Genomic DNA, 16,144 nt, shown 5'->3' on the forward strand with positions numbered 1-16,144 from the left:
AATTGATTCTCTGACCCTTCCTCAACATACACACTGTAAAGTGGTTAATTCAGTTTACAGATTAATGCATATGCACAATACAAAGTACAGAAAATCTAAAAACAACACTCAATACCATCAATACCTTCATTGACAGCACCCCTCATCTACTAAACAATAGGCGGTACAGTTCCCACAGAGTTGACCTTCTCTTTGTTGATGTAAGTGCTTATGGTAAATGCTCAGTCTGTTTTATTTCAGACGTCCTGAGGGATGTGTGAGTTTCTACAGGTCTCCTGCTGTGCACACAATTAACTAAATAGTATGGGCTGGATGGGACTCATTGATTTCACAGCTTTTGAGCCCTGGAGGTGTCACCTGAGGGGAGCTTAACATCACAGTGCAGAATAAGTTAAAATACACGCCTATTGTTTAAGGCTAAACATTAAACATTCACACGCTGTGGTTAACTTACCTGTTAATTTCACACTTAATCGTGTTTCCAACTTGTCATGATAAAGGTACACTGTTGTTGTAACTGGCATTTGTTTTTCAAAAATGGCTAAGTTAATTGTTAAAAGTTTTTTTACAGGTGGCAATGTCAAACCATACCTCATTGCTCACTCATTACATTTCTCCTAAATAATTCTCCATCTCAACTCTGTCTAATGCTCAGGATATCCTCCTACCTTTCAGACTATTTTAAACAACCAAAGAAGTTAATCATTAATAAGTGTGTTATTTGGCCAGGCTCCCATTTTGGTACTAATCAGCAGCACATGTTCAGTGGCCGGGCCCTGGAGCCTGTAATCGGTCACAGAGATAAAGATGCTCCTTCTCTGGCGCTAGAGCAACACACAAAGCTTCAGAATTCAATTTAAATTTAGGCATAGATTTGTTTGATCTTATTTTTGGAACTAAAAGAGGTGGTTTGCTTTTAAACTAGTTTTATCAATTTTCAGAGTTTGATTCCTCACAGGGTTTTGTTGTTTGTTTCAGTACCTTTTTAAAGAAGTAAACTCTAAGAAGTAGTGTGTAATAGTACTACATACTTAGGCTTAATCTTATTTAAGCTACATTTGGAACTATACATGCATCCATCATCATCATCTAGGACCATCTTTTCAGAACCCATTATTTTTCATCAATGTAAACATTCAGTGGCTATTCAGACTCTCTGCTCCTCTGACATACATCAGCTGTTTCACTTTATTGAATTTATTTATGGGGCAAATTTGCATGTTAATTCATCATGTCAGATGTCACAATTATTCCACATCAATCATAATTTCTCAAACATCTAGCTGGCCAGTGTCTGGTTATATGTTCAGGTGGTTCCTTTGTGATTGGTCAAGAGCCAATTCATGTGGATATTGCTAATGATGGGATTAGTAGCTTCAGTGTGTTTGATCATGGGTGCCAAGTGTGTTTGATCATGCCAATGGCTTTTGTGTACAACAAGGCGAGCTGTTCCATGCATTGCCAGTTGAACTGTTTGTTGGAACCTGTGGCTTTGCACAATAAATGTGATATTTTTGTATAGGTTTTTTTTTTTTAATCTCATTGTGTTTTAAAACATTGTAGCGCACAAGGTATGGGCAGCCTTATCACAGACAAAGAGATAGGGATTGAACAATTGTTAAATTCAAGCAGAGTTCAAACCTAGGTCACCCAGTGGCAGCTGGATTTGAAAATTCAGATGCTTACACAATTCTGACACCACACTGTGTGATTGGTCTGGTGTAGTTAAGCACAATAAAAATATTGCTGCAAAACCAGATGTGGAATAGATATAGCAGATATGGAACCATAATGGATCTATCCATAATCATTAGACAACTGAAAATGGTTCTTTGTAAACAATTTGTGGTTCTACAAGAAGCACAGGCGAAATTTAACGTTTTAATACGTAATGTTCTTACAAGGGTGTAACACAAGAAGTCTAGGTAAACATAATGTACTAAATTAAAGGGGCATTAAGTAATCTATGACTTTTATCAACTGCGATCAGTGACCTAAGAATTGCTGCAATACCGGCAGGTCTCTGGCCCAGTTTAAGGTCCCATAAATAAAGTCCCTTTTTCACAATAGAGACGAGTAAGCTAGCCAACTAGAGCAAAGCTCCAACAGAAACCTCTAGTGAAGAGGTATATGGTCGCTTTGTCATTTGCTTTGCAAAACACTTGCTGATAGCACCGTCCTGCATTGTTGAGCTGTTGAAGATACTGCTAGGTGGTTGGGGCAGGGACAGCTGGCCTCACTTTCATAACTCACTTTCCGGCCCGGTGAGTACGGACCGGAAAGTGAGTTCTGAAAGCCAGAAACCTCAGCACCTGGCGTCATTGGTACTGATCAACAACCCTATCAAACCAAACTCTTACTTACCGTATTACACCTTTAAAGTACTTACAAAGCTAACTGAGATGTTACACTTTACTGGAGCCTTTCAATCTTAACAACCAGTGATTACATTGCGCAATACCATATATTATATATTGAAATATGCATTGCATTTCCTGTTCCCGTGGTGATTGTATTTATCTATGGTACATTGTGCCTTTTATGGATGAGAGTTGTACTGTTTGAATTGTGGACCAGAGTAATATTTTATCTGGGTATTTTTTAATTTTAATTAAATTGTGATTCTATCCTCAGCCTCAACAATTCTCCACCCCATTTAACAGGTTGAAAGTTGCAGCATAGCAGTTTGACAGAGTTGGCTAAATGTGTTGATAATCAGCTAAAAACAGGTGCTTTGGCATAAAAATTCTCTTTAAGTACTTCCACCTCTGTTTTAGGTTTTTTTTGCACCTGCCAATAGGCTCCTTGACCACCAGTACACCACACGATTAGGATTAAGCAAATCATTCTTTAACCTGCTTTTAAGCCTTTGCATTATGCCATTAAAAAGAGGTACGCAGCGTGGATCAGACTAACAAAATGAAGTTAGCCTCTGTAAAATAAGTTGTTTGGAAAATAGTTGGTGCATAGCTTAGTCAGTTAGAAAATGACTGAAACATTCATAACCAAATAACAGTAGATGTTTAGTGGCAACCCCCATCCATATTGTACTATATAGTGATGCTTGAAGTGTTGCAGTGTTGTTTTGTTACTTGCAAGCAGGCTGCTATGAGCCAGAAAGCTATTATACATTGAGTTATTCAAATGTAAATTGAATATAATTTAATAACTTGAATTAACATATTAATTAGTATTACAATATTGGTAATAAGTCAACAGAAACACCATTGCTATAAAGATAGTGTCCATGTGCCTGGGAAGTAGCGACTATTTTGATTATAAAAAAAAAAAAAAAAAAAAATTGGTTGCATAGGATGACTAAGATTATCTGAAGTTCACCTCCAACTTCACTCCACGTGGCGATCTGGCCCTGAGGACAGGTTCTGTTGGCAGTGAGAAAAAGACATCTGCTGCTGTGTAACCCTCCCATTAAAAAACAGCACGCAAGGAAGAGAAACTGGACAGTGTGAATGTGAGAGACGTGTGTGTGTGAGAGACGTGTGTGTGAGAGAGATGTGTGTGTGTGTGTGTGTGTGTGTGAGAGAAAGAGAGAGAGAGAGAGAGAGAGAGAGAGAGAGAGAAAGAGGCTGACTCACACAACGACATAACAACAACCACCAAGATAAAATCATGAAGTCATCTGAGTTTACCTTTTACTTTTCCTCAACAGTGGGGAAAGGAACACTGTTTTCCATACAAAATGATTGAAATGATTGAAAATGGTAGAAACTGGTAGACACTTGTTAAGAATAACAAGTGTCTACCAGTTTCTACACTTATTCTGCTTTCACAGAAACTGGACACAGTTGCTCCTAAACACGTGAAACCTGTGGAAATAGCATCCTGTTGTATCCATTTTCCCCCACCTGATATTTAAAGACCTTGAAACAGCAGCTCCTCCAGTTAATGATTGGCCACTGCGGGGAAAGTGTGCACTTACACTGTTGACTCTTATCACTGCTGACCACAAAGCCACTGGAGCAGTATCTCAAAGGCTGACATTAATGGAGAGGACAGTGCTTCGTTTAAAGAGACAGGTCAATTTCTTTTCGTCTGGTGCGGAAGAGATAGCAAGGAAGCAGAGACATTGTTCACACAAATGGGTCTTTAATTGAGAGCAGATTGTGCAGTTTGGCTGCGTTTGTTTGCAAGCTGCATCTATTGGCTAATAGAATAGTGTATGAAATGGACTGAAAATGTGTTCGCCTTATTTAAAGTTATTTATTAGCAACTGCATAAAGGCTATGCCAATTAGACTCTGTGGAAAATGAAAATATTACAACTGTACTACAAATTACTTCATGTCCAATGTCCATCCACTTATTTCTGTAGTCCTCTGTCTTCATTTTGTCATACCTCAGCTTTTCCCTTCATCTCCTATCCTGTCATAGCTCTATTTGCTAATATTTTAGCAGACCCTTTCCAAAGGAAATTAGGCCTAAAAGCAGATGTCCCCCATGTGGAGTAGGACCTATACAGCATTACTTCAATCAGGTGAACCCTGTCCCTCCTTTTCCACCCATTCAACAGTTGTTCTCCTCTCTCTTCTGTTGATCCAGGGCCTCACATTGTCTCCCCAGAGAGATCAGCCTCTGCACAGGCACGTCAGCAGCCAGGGCCGAGTCCCACCAGCTGTACTCTGGTGACAGCACGCAGGTCGGCCTGCGGTTGATCAGGTAACGGTTCAGGTAGCTCTCCTCCAGGCCCCGGGCCATAACACCGTTAGCCTGGTCCTGCAGAATGAGCAGGGAACAGGCACGGGCCAGGCTGTACATCTCCGCGACCAGCCCTCCGTACAGCTCCGAGGTGTAGTAGTAGTCTCCTTCGCCCTCCTCCACACAAGCTGATGAGCTTTCTTCGATTTCGTAAGGAAATGCATTTCGTGGCATTCCGTAGAGCTCCGGGTGCAAAGTGGCCACCAAGTCTCCGAGAATTTCTTCTCCCACAGGGGCCACAAACTCCTGGTCGACGTCGGCGCAGAAGATGTACTCAACCTCGCTGCGAATTGGGTCTTTGATGGCAGCAGTGAGCAGGGCCATGCGGCGCTGGGCCAACCTCTCCCACCCAGGCAGCTCCGCCACAGGAACCACCTTCAGCTCTCTTTCGGGCCCCAAACTGATAGGGGGATCGAGAGAGCGGGTATTATCTGTGAGAATGTAATAGGTGACCATCCCACCAGGGAGAAAGTGGTCTTCAGCAGAAGAGAGGAAGCGTCGAAGGAATTGGGCATAACCTCCCACCACTAGCACCAGCAGGCCGGTACGGATTCCGCGCTGTGTGAATTCAGCCCTACGCCACACCGAGTTGCTGCTGTCACCCCAAACTAGAGGAGCACCCCATGATGTCTCCAGAGCAAGCTGCTGTCCCACCGCCCTGACAACCACCATGTCTGTCATCTCTGTTCCCCTGTCCATTCCCAGGGCATGGAAGACAGGATGAGGTGACTCCACGTTGACGACGGCTTTCCACCCATGGAGGAAATCTGAGGAGGCAAAGCATGTTTTGCTATTTCAACACTGAAACAGACACTTTCCCTGTGGGGGAGATGGTGAACAGTGAAATGCTTTTGCAATCTTCTAAAGCTGGAGGAAAATCATAATCAAATTGACTCAGGAAAATGACCTTATTTAATAGTATATAATTATCACCATCTGCCTGTGATCTCTATGGAATATTTGGAGAACATTTTGCATAGTTATAATCATCTGTCATAATCAAGACAAAGTCCAAGGAATAGACTCTCTGAAAGTGATTGGAAAAGAAGGGGGGTATTTTTACTTTTACATTCAGTTCAAATGAGGTAACTGTACAACCAGTGCTTAATTTGTAAATATGAGGTCCCGGAACACCAAGGGGTCGGTGTTCCCGCGAGTCGGTCTGGAGGGAAAAGCTTCCGGAACATATCAAGACAATTGCGCATTGGAGGCACGGTGGTGCTCAGTGCAGCCATATAGCTTACTGTAGACCTAACAGCCTGAACATTACTAAATGACCGACTATATGACCTTAGAGCTCCGACTACTGGGGACCTATAACAATATTTGATTATTGCATAGGCTATATAATGCTAATTTTTACAAACCTGCCCTTCAAGTAGTGGACTAAAGATATAACTGCACTGTGCACAACATAAAAATGCCAACATAGGCTACTATGAGACATTCTAATCATAGGCTACATAAAGGAAACTGCAATGGCTTCGACCATTTACCAGAGAAATTCTGGTTCGAGTAGTTACGCATCAATATTCAATACAAATACTTTCATAGGATATCGATTTTGAATGTAGAAAACAATGTCAGCAAATAATACAATAAATGGTGCAGCTAGAAGTCGGCCTAAATGCGACACTCAGCTGGACCGCGCTGGTTTTGAAATGCCCACAGTGATGTGGCTTACAGCCCTTCACGTCAACCAATTCTCATGTTATTACCAATTATTTCTGGACACTCAACATAACATGCGCAATTGCCCACATATTTAACTGTGGGACTTACAGGTCCGCACTCCAAAAAATTCAAAAGTTTCGCAGTCATCTATGCACATATGTATTTTGATTGTCCCAGCAGATACCTAATATTACAGAATATGCTAACTTATTTACAAAAAAAAAAAAATCATGCTTACCTTGTCTAATTTTCCAAAATAGTACACACAGCGGACATATGGACAGCAAATTCAACTTTTAGCCATGACGCTGCCTGAAGTTTACCATAACACACTCTGCAGAGCAGCTCACTCATGTGTGAAGTGATTACTATGCGCTTGTTGTTTCTAATAGGGTAATCACCTGTCTTCATATGGAAGTGAGACAGTTAATTGCATCCCCACCTCGCAGCTTTATTTCTCTATGCAGGTAGTCCAAAACCGCATTTGATCACAAATTAAGCACTGTGTACGCTACAACTGGGTACTGTGACAGAAAGCAGCTTTCTGTGCGCCAGGTGATGTTTTTTGAATGTGTATTCAATGTCCTGGCACAGAGTGTTGCAGTACAACAAATACTGCAGCACACTTACATATGAGAAGGGACAGGAGAAGGCAGTACAGGACCAGCTGTTTTCTGGTCACTCTGACCGGCCCTGTTTGAAGGACACACACACACACACACACACACACACACAACACACACAACACACACACACACACACACACACACACACACACACACACACACACACACACACACATAACCAGATCAGATATGGTAGAATACCTTGATCATATGCTCATGTTGAATGTCATTTGATATGATTAAACAGGCATCCCATTTACCACCAACCAGAAGTGGTTGTATATGTATACATTCCAGATTCAATGCAGCTAGTGCATGTGTTGCTCTTTAAATGCCTAGGTGAGTCTATACTCTTTCAATAAGCACACAGCTTACAAACGTTTCTTTAGACCCTGACCGGAAAAAAATGTTCCAAGCGCATGCTAGGAATGAAAAGAATGTGCGAGTGAAGAAATGCCTCACTTAGAAACTTTGGGAACTTGAGAGTGCACAAATAATGAAATCTTCAAAGTATATATATGCTTTTATGCTGTATAATAGCCTATATATAGGCTATATATACACATGATATAGGCTACTTCATATATAGGCAAAATTATCTGTATGCAGCATACACAGTAGATTTGATCAGATAGATGTAATGTGCATGGTAATCAAATTAGTGGCATAGCCAGTGTGGTACTGTGGCTTGAAAACCCTTAAGAAACTTACAGATCTTTAGATCCAAATATTGATTATATATAGGGATGCTGGTTAACTTTTGGCTTTTGGCAGCAAGCTTGGTAAAGGAGTGTATGACAAGAAACAACGGATACATAAAATGAACAGTGGTGTTAGAGAATGGTGGGGTAGAGATGTAAGAAGCGAGGTTAGTATGGAATAGAAAGAAACTCTATCCAGAGTTACATTGTCCCTGAGTGAACTCATACGTTGGGAGTGGACAAGGAATTGCAATCTGAGTGGGAGCAGAAGTGAGTGAATGTAGATGTTTATCTCCATGATTCTCCCCATACGTTCCCCTTATGTCTACACTTATCCAGGGGCTAAGAGATGTAGGATGACTGCACAAGATTTCTTGAACTAATTAAGGACTAATATTGCCTTCTCTGACATATTTTCAAGATCAGTTAGCTCCAAGAAAGTTTCTGAGCAAAGCTATGATCTTTGCTCTTCACTCTGTCCTCATCCAAATCTCCTCTCAGTCTCAAAAGCAACAAAGGTTTAACTGAGCGTGTACAAGTACAGCAATCACATATCATAAATCATAGAAGAGCAAGGGAAAAAGGAGCAGAGATGACACTGGTGAAAGAGGTGGAGCAGTGGCGAAGGTTGTACTGACCTGAGGGCGTCTTGCAGAACGGGAACAGCGCCATGCTCTGACCTGCTGGTGGATAAACACACAAGCCTTTGTCTGAGGCCTGGATCTCTGCCAAAAAAACTCTCTCTCTCTCTCTCACTCCCTCTCTCCCTCTCTCTCTCTCTCTCTCTCTCTCTCTCACTCTCTCTCTCTCTCTCTCCGTTGAATTCTGCGGTTTAAGTCACAGTGATTTCAGCCAATGGTTATTTTCTTGCCTTGTCTTGTCTCTCGTTGGGTTTTGTTTCACTTTAATGTCCCGCTCCCTTTTCTTTTCTTTGCCTAGCTTCTTTCTCGCTCCCCCTGTCTCTCTTTTCCGTCAGGCTTTTGCAGTATTCAGTTCTGGAGCAAGCCCAAAGCAACCAGATGTGTGGGGAATCTGGGCGAATGGAAGGAGCTGAGGGAGGAAGATAAGATATAGAGAAGGAAAGACAAGAAATGAGAGGTAAAGTTATGCATACAGATGAAAAGAGAGGTATATTGCTCTGGATTACATTTTTATCCTGCATGTTGGCAGTAGGTATAAACGCCCCAGGAGCTCCCATAACAACCTCAATAAACACTCAACCTTTTATTGGGAAACACTCATTCATTTTAAGGAGAAATGGCAGCCTGCAATTCTCAAGTATTAGTAGTAAGGGAGGGAAGAAAACACAGCATTGTTGCATGAACCAGGCTTCAAACCCACACAGGTCAGCAGAGTGTGCTGTATTCTCTCTGTCCACAAGGTGGCGGCACTCAACAAGAAACACCATGTAAGAGGCTGTTACGTATCAATAATAATCACAGTGAAATGACATCATATTGGGGAAGAGATTACTGTTACAAGGCTCAATAACCAAGAATTTATGGGACATTATGATCAATGAGGACATTGAAAGACCATTGTGTATCAAAGATATAATTCTCATGTGTATATAGGCAACTAATAAAGATTGTAGCCTTTAAAGGGATTTCCATCATACGTTTCTGAACTTTACATGTAAACATGACATTTTAAAAATCAATCTAAATGATTCTTAGTGTTGTGTTTTATTATTGTATTCCCAGATAGACAGTATATTTCATGTTTCTGCAATATGGGGTATAAAGACTGAGCCAAGAGTCAATGTAAAATCCCAGAAATATTCTATCATAAACTCACTCACACTCAAGAGGTCACTTTGCAGTTTATTACGATAAATCTCATGTACATCCAAACATTTTGTACATCCATACAGAAATTGCGACATAATATAAGCTTGTGTAAACAGCTTTGGACAGAAGCATCAGTCAAACCCAAAAATATGAACAAAGAAACAACACCGGCTACACTAAAGGATGGATAAATTACAGGGTGAATGTAAACCGTTTTCCCAAGCATCATCTCCGTCCTGTCACCTTGTTGGCAGAGAAGCGGGGCTAAAGTCACCAGGCAGGCAGCTCCAAACTATCACCACCCAAAATAAGCTGGAGGATAGGGACTCTGCACAGAGGCTTCATAACTATTCAGAACACTTACGCTAGCATCCAAAGATTGCTCTACATCCAGTGGAGATGAATATGTGAATTTATTACAGCATATATTAAGGCGTTCAAGATGAATGTGCTTGAAAGTTCCAGTGCAGAGCCCCTATTCTACAGGCTTGCTGGTCAGCCTCTGAAGGGTTGAAGTGTTATAGGTCCATTAATACCAAAGAAAATAATACCCGAGAGGTGGCTAAATTGCAAATATTTATGCTAAATCTGTCCAGGATTAAAGGAATTGTTTCTGCTTGTAGTTGGCATATTACAGATGATGAACAAACAACATACCAGCCATTTGCACAATCACCAAAATACAAGAAGCTTTTTGACAGCAAACAATTTGGCAGTGTTCATTGGTATTTTTGATAACTCCACTGACTTTGCAATTATTGAGTAAACTATACCAAGAGAAAATAAACTGATCAAGGGTTTGATACTGTGTATATTACTTTCATAAACTATGAGGAATCCTTAGAAAAATATTTCATTTAATGCAGCATTGTACTCATACAAAATTAATCAGATTGCACAAGAAGTAGGATAGTCTGTTAATGTTTTTCAGTTTGAATGTATAGCTACAACTGAAGAAGAAAAAATAAATAAATAAAAACTTCCCAACACTTTTTCTCTTACTCATTGTTACCAGACCAAAAGACTATTGGTTGGTTATGGTTTTCTCTTTTGTTAATAGCATGTTGGTATCTGTATTGTCTTATCTGTATATTCTTATAGTTTAGAATCATTTATTCATTCATTTTCAGTTTAGAGTCATTTGTAAATATATTCATATATACTGTATATGAGTGCAGAATACAGTTCTATAACTCTTGAGCTTTGTTGACACCCTGAGAATAAATCATTTGTCAACACAGTTCAAGCTTTGCCAACAGCTGGTCAATTAAAATTTTTGTTTGATACTTATTCTTAATCTACACTGATTCTAATGTACTGACTTTATTTAAATTAATCATGATCAATTTGTCCTCCAATGTGAATAAAGTGAGTAGGTGTCCTACCATTGCACAAAACATATTGAAGAGTATGTATGATATATGAAATATGGTAAAATCTAAATAGAGCCTTGGGATGTTTGAGTTGAAAAGTGGAGATTTTAGATGTCAAGTGTCTTCAAAACCATATTACAATCATTGTCTTCATTCAATATATAGATGATATATAGATACAATTATAAAACATATATTCTAATGGTGGCATGCTTGAGCAGGCAGTGAAGAGAAGAGAGACAAGGCCTATTCCCAAACTTCCACTTTTTTCTTGCCTCCTTTCTTATGGTCAAAATGTTTTCAATTTCACTACATAGAGATACAGTTTGTAGAAGGGAGGCTCTGATCACTAAACAAGTTGGAGCAGTCGGTCTAACTTTTAAATCACATGGACAAAGTATATGACAAGTATATTGTGTTAGGTGACTGAATGAATTTTCCATTGGAGTATGAAGGTAAGGAGATCAGAAATGCAGCATTTTGGGAACAACAGAACTGACTGGAAGAGTTCCCGTTTTCTAGCTTTCCTTCTCTTCTCCTCTACTCCCCTACTGCCTTATCCCTTCCTCTGCTCTCTCCTCTCTTCTCCTTATCCCTCCCTCTTGTTCCTCTGCTCCCTACCCAACACACAACCCTGCTTCCCACTTGTTGTCTTTCCCCCTTCTTCTCTTCCTCCTTGTGATTCCTCTCCTCTCCTCTCCTCTCCTCTGTTCTGCTCAGGCCTTCACTGGCGCTCGTCAGCTATCATTTCGAACAGCGCCTGCAGCAGCCGGTCATCTCTGTGCCTGTATGGTTTGGTGCTGTAGAAGCCATCGCTGTAGTCGCTGTAGAGACTGTCCTCTGTGCCACGGTACTTGTTGATCCTGTCCAGGGCCTGGTAGAGCTTCTGAGGTGGGAGTCGTGTGGGTGGAGACGGGCTCTTGTCCAGGTGCTGCTTCCTCCAGGTAGAGGACACCCTGGCTGGGGACTGGGGCTGGATGGCTGGCGTCTGCCTGTTGAAGGCCGTCTGCAGGAGGCGCAGCAGGGCCAGGGTGGGGGAGTAGGGTGATATGGGGGCCTTTTTGGGCTCCTTCTGGGAGTTGTCAGGAGGGGAGGCTTGGGCGGTCTCGGTCCTCTGAGGCGGATGGGCCTGGGTGGGCTCCTGGATCATCATACAGACAGAGAGGAGGCATGTTAGAGCGGTGAATGTGAATTACTGTCTGTGACACACACTGTCAGACAAAAGAAAATTATCCTCAGGCAAAGCATCTAAAGATAGACAACACATTTGTGTTGTGTGTTGTATTTGGTTGCAAGAGAAATCATACATCATGTAGCACTGCAGATTCATCATATTTGTTTGAAAAGATTAATGTAATATATTTCCAATAATCTTGAACCTTTGCTCTGTCCCTTGGATCCATTTCAAAGGATTACGTTGTCATTTTTTTTTTAATCACAAATCTCTCTGTGACATAATCTGCATTTGGAGAAGGGGACATCACGCACCCATCACTATAGCACCAATCTCATGTTACAGACTGCACCCGGACCAGTCATTTGTGTCACTGGGACTCATACAGGTCACCATTTTGTCACGTTCACAACTCTGTGAGTGGCCTAGGCGTGATCAGTGAGGGCGGTTCTGGGAAACCAGGATTTACTGTTGATCCTTTTTTTGTTTGTCGCCCACTTGTTTACATCGTATGACATACAGTACCTATTCTCATCCACCCCCGCTTCCTCTAACATCCAAACCAGGTTTCCACGTAGGCACTCAGCCTCATGTAAAAGCACCAGCACTTACGGGTAAATACTTCTGTTGTGTTGTGCTCACCTCCATCATGTCATCCATATGTTCCACACCACGGCGGTCATTCTGCACAGCGTTGTAGGGAATGTACACTCTAGGTTTCTTCATGTGCTCCGGCTTCTCTGACGTTCCATGGAGAATCAATTTCCAGTTCAAAATCCGACCCTCATTCTCCATACGCCCAGACTGCGAGAGGGAATAATGTTGGTTTAATCTCAGCCAACACAATACCCACTTGCAAGAATATTCCTGCACACTGGAAAACCTGAATATGAAATGTTTGTGCATATAATCTTTCTCTGCATTTATAAATTAAGTAATCCAAGAGCCCCCCATACACATTTTTATGTGTAGGGGGGCTTTTCTCTTTAACTGCATACTGAAATGTGAAGCAGAATTCAAATCACAGCTGAACAAACAGGAGTGAGGGTGTTTTGCCAACAAATATGTGTGTAACTCACAGTGTCAGTGATCTTTAGGGTCCATGTACCAGCAGGGTCTTCTCCCCAAGTATGGACAGACATGAAGTCCCAGTTTCTGAAGCCGTTGGAGGAGGTGTCCCTCTCTCGCTCAGCCAACAACACTGTGCTGGTGCCTGAGGGAAAAGGAAAAGGAATGGATCATTTGAGAGCCATTGTTATTGGACTCAAGTGTGTGTGTGTGTGTGTGTGTGTGTGTGTGTGTGTGTGTGTGTGTGTGTCTGTGCATTTCTCTAACCTGATGGGGAGGTGAGTGTGATGTGTAGGTCCCCTCTCCTGGTGTATTCGATGCTGGCCTCCACCTGTACATGCTCCAGTGAGCGGACTGCGTTCTCCTGCCCTGCACAGGCTTTGGTTGGAATCTCTATAGTGATCTCCCCTGCTGCTTTCAATGCCCTGTGGGACGCATTAAAATAGCAGGGCATGAGCCACACAAACAGCCCACCATGACAACAGAAGTCCATCATATGTGATATAGTGTTCCCTTGTATGCTCTCATCACGTAACATAAAGGTCTGGGCAACAGCAGCAGGGTGCAAAACACCACATCACTGTTCTGCACATATAACAAATTATTGTTTACATAGGATAATGTTACTTGATCATGCAAAGTTTTGCTTATTTCACTGAATATGCAATGTTCAACGCATCAGTATCACTTGTACGGAAACATAACATCGTCCTACAAATCCACTGAGCTGCAACAGCAATTCATAGTATTCTGTTACATCACCACACGGCCATCTTGGTAGGAAAATAACAGGTGATTGTAATCAAATGACAGCCACGGCCAATGAGCTGTGTATAATGTAAAGCACATCATGGGAATATGAATAGATGGGGAAAAGTAACTGGAGCCTATTTTGAATACTGGAGGCTTAGATGAATAATGGTGTTCAGATGTTGAGACCATTTTGTTTTGGATTGTTCAGTGACAATCCAGAATGTTTGACACATGACATTACCCAACCCTGCGTACAGCATCTTGAACACATCACAAGCAGCATGCATACATAAGATACACGGACAGGTTTTGATGCCTTTGGGCATTCATTTGGAAAACCGTTAATCCCTATCTCCCCTGGGCATGAATGAAAGGATTTCCATGTTCAAGCTGGCGTAAAGCTGGAGGGGTTTGAGACCACTAAGCAATGAGAGAGATGTGGAGTCAAATCCACAGGATTAAACAGAGATGTAGTAAGGTAATGGGGGGACTGGGTGTCACTGCTATTGAGTCTCATAATCCAAAGCACATGGTAAATGGACACTTAAGGGAACACAAAACTGTCCACCTCAGTTGGCACTAGCTGCTATTGGTGGAATGCCATTGAATCAAAAGGTTGATTCAAGGACAACGCATAGCAATTAAACTTTTGCCCTCAATGTTCTGGGATCATTAATCCAAAAAGGAATGTAAACAAAACATCTGGTGAGATAAAAGAGGGACAGAGGGGGGATTGCTTGCTCTGAGTTTTGTCTGGCATGCCTGGCAGCTTAGCGTTTGGCTATTTAATCCTATTGTTTAGCAGTTAGCATTTATTGTGTTGAAAGTTAATGACTGACCTCAAATTAAATGATTTCCTCTGTCATCTGTCTGAAAACCCCTTTTTGATTCACTTCTATTTTCAGCGCACCGGAAGCTTTCCTGGCTTAAGATTTTGTTATTGTCATGACTCTACATGAAAAGCAACAGATGTGTCTTTAATAACACAGATGGTTTCATCTCTTTGCTTTGTTGCGGGCAAAATGTCTGGACATTAGGACATAAAACTCCCTCTCTTTAAAATTAAATACTTTGCCAAAATCTGGCAATGTTATGTAGACTACAGAATGTTTTGCATTGGGACCCAAATTTCATCTGGGTAATGTACAGTGGTAGCATTGTGTCCCTAAGTTACTTTGTTGTTTATGAGTTTATGAGAATATCTTACGAGTCTGGACCTACTGAAAGCTGCTATTGGTTAGACATTAATACCTGATGCTACAGAGAAGATGGAAGACAACGAAATCAGGTAAAAGAGAACAGCCGTAAGAGGTTCATATATACCTGGGCTGGAAAGAGTCATCCCTGACGATACATTGCTTCTTCTCTGGGACATGTTTCCAGATGGCTGGGTCAGCCAGGTCCACCAGGGCTTTGGCGTTGAGCAGGCCGAAGCCGAAGCGACTGTTGACCATCAGCCCTGCCCCGTTCCTCTTCCAGCCTGGGTTATTGGCCAGAGGATCGAACTCTGAGGTCCACACCACAATGTGCTGCAGGTCTCTCCAGGTAAGCTCTGGACTGGAGGGAGGGAGGGAGGTGGACAGGGAGGCAGGCCAGTGAGTAACACCAGGATTGTGTGTGCATGGAGAAATGCCAAAGAGTAGCGCCATTAAGTCCATGGTAAATTAGAATAAAAACCATCATATGTTGTAGATTGTGTGTGTTGTTGCATACTTCTGTTCCAAGGCCAGGGCAAATATTCCAGCAGCTAATGGGGCGGAGGCGGAGGTCCCAGTGTGAGTCTCAGTGCACTCATTATGCAGATCAGCGCTAGTCTGAAGGAAAACAGGCACAGAATAACATGAAATAAAATAGAGTTTAATAGATTAAGATAACCTTAAATAAGTTGAATAGCAACATAATAGGACATGACCCTTGAGATACGATACGATACCATTAACATTAATGTAAAAAATATTAAGCATCACCAAAACGCCCTGTTGTTTAAACTGAAGCGACTTACGATCCTCTGGTCGGTGTAGTCTCCACTGCTGTATGCTGTAGCGAGAGTGGAGGAGCACTTCTCAGCATACCATGGGGACAGGCCCTGCTGGGAGGCACTGCTGATGGAGATGGTGTAGATGCTGTCTGTGTAGCCGTCACAGTCACAGTTATCGCCCTGGCGGCCGCCGTTACCTGACGCCCAAACAAAGATGGAGCCTTTCCCCCCGCGGCCCTGAGGGAACCATGATGGAGAGAGTTGAAGGAAGGAGGAAATGCTTATATACATA

The 16,144-nt window shown here is 41.9% G+C and overlaps 2 protein-coding genes across 2 annotated transcripts in view; both read right to left on the reverse strand.

Moving 5' to 3' along the window:
* Positions 1-4,143: 4,143 nt before the first annotated feature.
* LOC139641925 (globoside alpha-1,3-N-acetylgalactosaminyltransferase 1-like) lies at positions 4,144-8,657 on the reverse strand. The gene is made up of 3 exons (XM_071516598.1): positions 8,355-8,657; positions 7,020-7,082; positions 4,144-5,482 (listed from the first exon to the last, which is right to left on the reverse strand). Exons 1-3 carry the CDS (start codon positions 8,386-8,388, stop codon positions 4,524-4,526), a joined length of 1,056 nt encoding a protein of 351 aa, XP_071372699.1. The 5' UTR covers positions 8,389-8,657; the 3' UTR covers positions 4,144-4,523.
* Positions 8,658-11,603: 2,946 nt separating this feature from the next.
* Positions 11,604-16,144, reverse strand: part of pcsk1 (proprotein convertase subtilisin/kexin type 1) — a 15,277-nt gene continuing 10,736 nt past the window's right edge. The window contains exons 8-15 of the mRNA XM_071516564.1: positions 15,877-16,089; positions 15,588-15,688; positions 15,198-15,431; positions 13,389-13,546; positions 13,133-13,266; positions 12,696-12,857; positions 11,835-12,020; positions 11,604-11,798 (exon numbers count right to left, since the gene is read on the reverse strand). Of these exons, the coding sequence (XP_071372665.1) occupies positions 11,604-11,798; positions 11,835-12,020; positions 12,696-12,857; positions 13,133-13,266; positions 13,389-13,546; positions 15,198-15,431; positions 15,588-15,688; positions 15,877-16,089 (1,383 nt within the window). The remainder of the gene's footprint in view (positions 11,799-11,834; positions 12,021-12,695; positions 12,858-13,132; positions 13,267-13,388; positions 13,547-15,197; positions 15,432-15,587; positions 15,689-15,876; positions 16,090-16,144) is intronic.

This window comes from Centroberyx affinis, unplaced genomic scaffold (assembly GCF_046629955.1).
Source record: "Centroberyx affinis isolate AG114_WGS23_722 - 3 ecotype Tasmania unplaced genomic scaffold, CSIRO-AGI_Caff_v1 ptg000409l_1, whole genome shotgun sequence".
Lineage (NCBI taxonomy): Eukaryota > Metazoa > Chordata > Actinopteri > Beryciformes > Berycidae > Centroberyx > Centroberyx affinis.

What these genes read in the sequence shown, in the direction of transcription:
- LOC139641925 (XM_071516598.1), bottom strand. Translation starts at nt 8,388, where the DNA reads ATGGCGCTGTTCCCGTTCTGCAAGACGCCCTCAG. An exon ending in GTTCTGCAAGACGCCCTCAG is followed by an intron (nt 7,083 to 8,354) that starts GTCAGTACAACC and finishes TCCTTCAAACAG; the next exon opens with GGCCGGTCAGAGTGACCAGA. An exon ending in TCTCCTGTCCCTTCTCATAT is followed by an intron (nt 5,483 to 7,019) that starts GTAAGTGTGCTG and finishes TTGCCTCCTCAG; the next exon opens with ATTTCCTCCATGGGTGGAAA.